Below are 7,820 nucleotides of genomic sequence, written 5' to 3'. Positions count from 1 at the left end.
GGGGAGGTCCTGAGCATCAGTAGTTTGTTCACTAACAGTCAGCAAGGACCACCTGGCTTTGCATCCCAATATACACGTTGTGAATAAAGTCGGGGTTCATATAACCACTGTGTGTGCCCCTGCAAGGGAACACCAATGAAAAGACTTCAACAAGCTAAATATCACCTATTTCATTACTGCAAAATTGGTTGCTTTCCCTCTTCAGCTGGGCATAAAATCAACAAGTATTGTATTTTACCTATTGGAGTTCATATTCTAGTTACATAATTAAATGCTATGCAATGGCTAATAAGTGGAACACTCTTATACATGCCCAAAAAAGACAAAAATGTTTCAAAATGTGTATAAAGGAGGCATTTTTCCAAGATCTGTTTGTGCCAAATATGGTTCTTATTGAAGTAAACAGAATTTGAAACACAAAACCACCAGTTACTAGCTGTACCCTCCATCTCCTCCTCTGGATGCCCATGCAATGTTGCAGATCCATCCTCTAATATGTTAAGATTCAGGTAGCTCCAGATAAATTTAAAACTATTTTTAAAAGTTATTTTCAATATAGGTGAGGATTCCAGTACAGGGTCAACAGGTGATAAGCCTCTACTTGTTCTAATAATATTAGTTTATAATTATTTTAAATATTCATATATACCATTCATTCAGATCTGGTACAGATGCTGCCACTCAACACACTGTTTACGCAGAACCACTCAGGATGGAAAGGACCCCTTCAGGTCCCCAAGTCCCACCACATGCTCAAAGTTTTACTTATTAGCAAGCTGCTGTGGTTTAACCCCAGCTGGCAACCAAGTCCCACACAGCCGCTCACTCATTCCCCACCCTGGTGGGATGGGGGAGAGGAGAGTCGGAAGAGTAAAAGTGAGAAAACTCGTGGATTGAGATAAAGACACTTCAACAGGTAAAGCAAAAGCCACGCACACAAGCAAAGCAAAGCAAGGAATTCCTTCACCACTTCCCATGGGCAGGCAGGGGTTCAGCCATCCCCAGGAAAGCAGGGCTCCAAAACACCTAATAGTTGGGAAGACAAACGCCATTGCTCCAGATGTCCCCCCTTCCTTCTTCTTCCCCCAGCTTTACGTGCTGAGCATGACATCATACAGGGTGGGATCCCCCTGGGGTCAGCTGTCCCAGCTGTGCCCCCTCCCAGCTTCTTGTGCCCCCCCCAGCAGTAACAAAAACATCCCTGCGTTATCAACCCTGTTTCCAGCACAAACCTAAACCATAGCCCCATACCAGCTACCGCAAAGAAAGTCAACTTTACCCCAGCCAAAACCAGCACACAAGCAAAAGTTCTTCAAGTAAATTTGTACTTTCATGTACAGATTTAGGGACGAACATGGCAAAGCTAGGTCACACATTTTTAAGGCCACTCACCAGCAGTAAACAGGAGGGTTTGCTCATTCATGTGAAGGCATGCTGCAAAACAAACGGCTTGCTGCAAAGATTTCGTGTCCAAAATCAACACAAGCAAATGATCCAGCTGCTCCCCTGGACCACAGGGGAGCATCACAGCTATTTCCCTCCCACCTCTCACAGGGACAACATTAAGACCACTAACCTGCTTATTTGTTGGGATGGATCACCACAGTCCAAGTGACATCCTACAGATACTAAGAGCGCTGACCTAGCCTCTTATTTCAAACTACCAGAGGGGAAAAACAAAAAGAAAAAATTCTAAACACCTGAACGAACCAGCTCTCACTCCACCCCCGAGCCCTCAGGTGTTTTAAGTTTCTCTAGAACAACCAGGGTCTGGCAGGTGCAGGTATTTCCTACCTCTATGTGGGTCCTCACCCCTGCCCACCGCTTCTGAGTGTTTGCACAGGGCTGACCAGAGGTCGATTTGCTCTTTGTAAGACTCTCAGTAAATCTCGTGCAACTGATTTATCCAAATGCTGACGCTTCAGTCCCAACTGGTGGTCAGTGCCAGCATGACGCCTCTGACCCATGGCGGTGGTGGCAGCAGCAGCAGTGGTGGTGGCAGACTCCTTCGTAAGGTGCCTGGTCGCAGTTCACCCCCCCTGTGACAATTCAAATAATTGTTCAGCTTTGAGCCTGCAGCCAGCCTGGGATGGAGACATCGGTCCCCGCTCCTTCTGCAGCCCCTTCCTGATGGGGATTTGCCAAGGACAGAGCTGGAAGCAGGGCCCACCTGCACCAGGGGGTAGGCATTGCTGGTGCCCCGAGCTCCTCTGCTCCCCACAGGGGTGAGGCAGGTGCTGGTGCCAGATTTTTGTGCTGCCTTAGCATTTTTCCAGTCTGAAAATGTACTTCTTGCTGTCAGTTTTTTTGCATTAGCCTATTTTTCTAAAATATCCCAAACTCTTCCATTGCATAGAGCTTTCTTTTTCCTTTTTTGCCATAGCCCTTGGACTCACCTTGCTACCTTTGCTTGCTCCCCTCTCCCACAAACTGCCAACCAGTCCAGGGTTCAAGTCATACTTGAACAAGCCTCTTATCCAAAATACTGCTTTCTCCTCATGGCTGTTGGCCCCACAGTTTTCCCTCCTCCCACCACACAGCATCTCCTCAGCCCACTGCTGCTTCCCCCACCCAGGGAGCAGCCATGACCAGCCCAAAGCCATGGCAGGACCCTAACGCTGGTGCTGGAGCAGCCTGCAGTCACCACAGCATCCCACAGCCCTGCTGGGGTGATCTGGCAGGGAGCAGGAGGGCTGGTGGGGGGACTCCTGGCTGGCTCGGGGGGGGCTTTGTGGGCTCTGCCAGCCACAGGGCTGTGTGGTGAGAAGAGCTGTCCTCCCCAGAGCTGAGGTGGGACAGAGGGTTTGGTCTCCCCGTCGTTGGTCAGGGTTAGGTTGTTGGCTCAGTAGCCAGCAGTTACCCTCACCACGGCAGAGGCAACAAAGCTGCGGCCCCCTCCCCAGCCTCCCCCTGAAAAAGCAGGCAGGTGAGTTTAATTTGGGGAATTGCCCACGGTGCCTGCACCCCGCCTTCCAGCCAGCTCTGCCCACTGTGCCTGCCTTCCCTGTGCCGGCCGGCACCACGGGGCCACCAGCCGCAGCACTGCAGGCGCCTGGACTTCGCGTGAGGTGACCTGTCCCTCGGGTCAGGATGGGGCTGCGCCCGGGCCACCGGGGAAACCTCTCGCAGGCGCCTGAGGAGATGGCTGGTGCCTTGGGATGCTGGGTGGCATTTCAGGAACAGGTATCAGGCCTTAGAAATCCAGCTCTAACCCCAAAATACCGCGACCTGGCATATGGGTGTTTATGCAGGTGTTCCTGTAGCAGGACCTGCGCACCACCTGCCCGGTTTGCAAACCTAGTGCTGTTATTGGGGTATCTCTTGCAGCCTGTTTGATGAGTCAGTGGTGCCCGGGCACCAGCCCGTGATAAGCATTGCTGAGGGCTCGCAAGCTCAGGGCAGGGAGCAAGGAGGGGGGAAGAAAAATGCAATTTACTCGCAGCCATGCGCTTTTCCTCTGAAGTTGTTATCCCGCTGCCAACTCCCTTGGCGTTGGGAAAGAATCTGTGTTTAATCCCTGGTTTTATTCAACGTGCGACGTACCTCGCCTTGAGAGTCTCGTAATTTAATCTCCTTTGGATAATTACTACCGACTAGACTAATAGCTGGCAGAGGTCAAGGCATTGGTTATTCAAAGCAGGATTTCCCCAGGTTTACAAAAATCCTTCTACTTGGCCTTTGACTTGTGGGCTGCAGCACGTGGTTGTTTTCGCAACTGACAATCACTGCCAGGTGGGTGTATAGGTATGTATGCATCTGTATACGCACACACACACCTTTCAGATACATCAGTGTGAACTGGAAATGGCCATCTTGCTCAAACCAATGACATATGGTAGCACAGATCACCTCCAAAATAATGGTAAGTAAAATTTATATCCCTCCATGTCCCTTTGCATCCATTTGCATATATTAAATTATTCTAAGGTTTACTAAGTAGTAGAGCTCATTAGCTTTATTTTTGTTCTTTCTCAAGAAAATTGATTTTATGTGACCATGATATTTTTGCCTGTTTGTCCATCCCCTGATATTGAACCTGTCCCTATAAATTGTCAGACAAGCAACTTAGTATAGATTGCATGGAAGCAGGGAGCCAGTGGGAGAGGAAGGAATTAAATGGAGACAGAGGAGAGAAGCAAGAACCTTTCCACGATGAGACAGATATTTATAAGGAACAAGCCCTTCCCAATTCCACTTCTCACCTGGCTACGCTTTCATTACATGGAATATGTTAATTACCAAATATTTCCGATTGCAATTCAGTTGTTATATTTTAAAACCAGGGATCTTACTGACTTAGGTTTATAGATCCACTCGGAGACAAGATAATGTTCATAAAATCCTAATTTGCTACAATCCCATATGTAAGGGTCTTTCCTCAGCCCTGAAAGTGGGTCAGAACCAAAGAACAGGAGATAATCCAGCTGGCCCTAATTGCATCTCACTGATAGAAAACGCTCACAACAGGGCAAACTGACTTCACCGATCATTTTTCAACCTCTAAAGACTGAGAGGCTGTGAGGCTTTGGTTCAGAGGAGAGACTTAAGCTCAGGACCTCAGTGCTGCTCTGATACTTAAATCTCATCGACTTTATTTTTGAGAAAGTGGATGTAATAAGTAAAGTTCTCCATCAAGTTTTAAACAACATACAGAAAAAGTCTCAGTTTCCAGACATTCATTGCCCCATACTGGCAGGAGAAATCGAGGACTTCTATCTCAAGACCTTGGAGAGACACTAAGAAACTACAGCTTCACGGACCAGTAAGAAAAATGGGTCTTGGCATCCTTTTTCAAGTGACTGGATTTTCCCCACACCCAGCAGGAGCCTGCCAAAGCCCAGCCATGGAGATACGACCCCCTCACCTTCCCAGACTCACAGCCCCCCTTGTGCTTTCCCCCGGGGCTTCTTCCCCCCACATGCCCTGGCCAGGGGACCTCCCCGTGCCCCCCATGGCTCGGGAGCACAGGGCCGCTGGGACGTGCTGTACTCATGGGAGCCGATCGGCAACCCCAGCCCCGCACTCCTGGTTGCTCACTTCTGCTTCGTGGCCAGGAAGAGACGTTTGCAGCGTTTCAGTGGTCCAACGCAGCTACAGCGGGGAAGGAGAGAAATCAAAGGGGCAACTCACACACTTGCGTTATACAGGAATAAAGTAGCAAATAAATCACCCCTTGTCCTCTCCGAGGAAACGAGATTAATAATTACTTTTCTTTGCATGTGGGAGAGGAGCCATCCACGTTTATCTGCTCTGTGGTGTCTGGGAAAGCAATGCTGGTGTGTTTTCTCGCTGGTCTCCACTGCCTCGCGGCACCCCGCCGTGCCCCATGCATTGTCCGCACACCCAAAGCAATTGGGCAGCTCCAGGGGCTCACCCCCACATCACCCACGGGGTCCTCTTTCTGGGGAGGGAGCTCCTCGGCCGGATGCGATGGGAAGGTGTTTCTGATATATAAGGGAATAGTTTATAAACAGCATTTCAGTCTGAATGCTTTAATCATGGAAATGTGTGTAATTAGAAATCTTCTGCCTGTGATCAATGCGTTGATACCGTTAGGGCATAATGCAATAGCTTCTTAGCACTCCGAATAAATACTGCCTGGCGTTTCCAGAGCTCAAGTGGAAAGAAATGCCTTGGCTGCCTCTGGTAAAAGGCTCAGCAGTTGTTTTTTTAAAGAGAGGCCAGATTGCCTCTGCACCTGTGGGTGTGCAAATATTTGCAGCTCTTAAGTGCATACTTGTGCCTTTCATTTAAACCATTCAAGATCTCTGTTACTACTACTACTACAACAGAAAAAAATGCTGTGATATACAAGCCGCACACAAAGAGGAGTAGGAAAAGGCAGATCCATCACCTGACTTTAAGCTTGGAAAATACTGTTTGTGTTGTTGCTTCAGATGCATTCTGTAGCTGTGCATCGAGCTAGAGCATTGCCACCAGTTTACTAGCTGTTAAAATGAGGGCACATGAGAGGGAAAATAGTTTCATCTTAATTATGATCCTGATCTTTGTTGCAGAACCATTTAGCAACTGTGAAACCCGGCTTGCCATACACTTACTGTTCATGGGCCTGAGGGACCGAGGAGGCAGAAGAGCAAAGAATTAGGCCCTGGGGATTTGCTGGAGGAGGCAAAACACATCTATTCTATGCGGTGAAAAGGTCCGATGTTTTTCGTTACATATCAACTCACATGATTTTTTTTTCTTGGCCCGGAGGGCTGGCACTATGCAAGGCTCAGTCTGGATCCTCACCCTTAGACTAGAAAGCTGATTAATAACGCCAAGGCTGGGGCTGGACAAACCCCTCATTTGCCAGCAATGCGGGTCTTGCTGCTTGGCACTTGGACAACTTACCCTGCAGAGCAGCAACGCCAGCAGGGCAGGTTTTTTTCTTTAATTTAAATATAGTTATAACATCTCCCTAACAGGAGGGGGGCGCAGAGGGTCCCCCACGGAGCTGCCCTTACAGCCCTCCCTGGGGGAGAGCCGGAGGCCGTGCCTGTCCCTGGGGACCACAGAGCCATGCGGGAGGCGCTGGGGACCAGACCGGAGCTTTCATTTTTCTGTCTTATGAACAGGGAGAGGTGCAGCACAGGTAGGTTTGTGTCCCTGTGTACGAGTACTTACAATGCCAGGAGGAGATACGGCTTATTTAAGTTACTTGTTTAAAGTGCTAGGAGTAAGAGAAATTTGTAAACCACCTTCTTGTGTTTGGTGCGTGTTTGTTGGACAACAGTGTAAGAGATGAAAGAAAAATGAAAATAATGACTCAAAAAGTCTTCAGCAGAGGTGGTGGTTTTATTTTGCACCCAATACTGTGCATCTAGAGGACAGCGGGCAAGAGCTAACGTGTACACATTTGGTGTGATGGGCGCCGCTGTTAGTGGAAGGAGAGGCATTCAGCATTACAGAAATTTCCACGTCTGATTTTTCAGTTCAAAAAATAATCAATTAAGCAATATTTCTGGTTGGTTCAAAACCCATTCAAATACTTAAACTATTTAAAATATTCTGGCAAATTAAAAAATGTATGTGTAAATCTTGAAAATTTGAAATTAAGCATTTGGTTTTAAACATTATAGGTTGAAAAGAAGTAAATTTCAAAACTGTACTCTCGGATAAAACCAAAGTTATTTATTTTTCAACATCGAAAAATACTGAAAGGCAAAGGTAAATTGAAGTTTTGGCTGACATTTTCAGAGAAAAATAAGAACATGAAAGGGTGCATTATGTAGCAATTTTCCCTATTTGCCTAGTTCCTGTAAGAAAACCTGACTTGAATACACCCTAGATTTTATCTAAAATCTTTTACTAGTGCCTCGGAATCACCTATAGCCTGATTCAGTCTATTGATCAGTTGTAAGCCCTTCCCCTGAGACCCACCCAGACCTACTGGGACCAGGGGAAGAAAGGAAGGTGGGACTACAGAGAAGGTGCTTGAAGATAAAATCGAAGGCAAGGTTACCAGGAACGAGGTCTTTTGTTTGAACATAGAGATTGTTGGCAGGGATCGACATGACGGCAACTCGTCGTCTTTCATCCCTCTGCTTAGTTTTTGACCCAAACTCCTCTTGAGTTCTTGATCAGCACTTTGATAAAATGTATGGACTTGATAAAAGACTTATGTCAATTTTATCCTATTGAACCAGTGCTCTAGGATAAGATAAAAAGATATTGTTGCTGAAAGATGGGAGAGATTCCTTCCCAGCAGATACCTAATTCACCACTGGTAGGTACAAGGTCTTCATTATCGGAGGCACGTAAGAAACATTCATGGTCACACAGGCAATATTGAATGTTCGAAAAGTTTTGATGTAGGG

The 7,820-nt window shown here is 47.3% G+C and overlaps 1 protein-coding gene across 1 annotated transcript in view; it reads left to right on the top strand.

Moving 5' to 3' along the window:
- The first annotated feature begins 3,090 nt into the window (after positions 1-3,090).
- The window catches only part of AKAP12 (A-kinase anchoring protein 12), a 61,724-nt gene continuing 56,994 nt past the window's right edge, over positions 3,091-7,820 (top strand). Inside the window, 1 exon segment of the mRNA XM_009646968.2 lies at positions 3,091-3,183. Coding sequence (XP_009645263.2) covers positions 3,091-3,183 — 93 coding nt within the window.

The sequence above is a fragment of the Egretta garzetta genome, unplaced genomic scaffold (genome assembly GCF_000687185.1).
Source record: "Egretta garzetta isolate BGI_Z169 unplaced genomic scaffold, ASM68718v1 scaffold139, whole genome shotgun sequence".
Lineage (NCBI taxonomy): Eukaryota > Metazoa > Chordata > Aves > Pelecaniformes > Ardeidae > Egretta > Egretta garzetta.
Note: the sequence above shows the minus strand (reverse complement) of the source record. Positions and strands in the feature narration are given on the sequence as shown.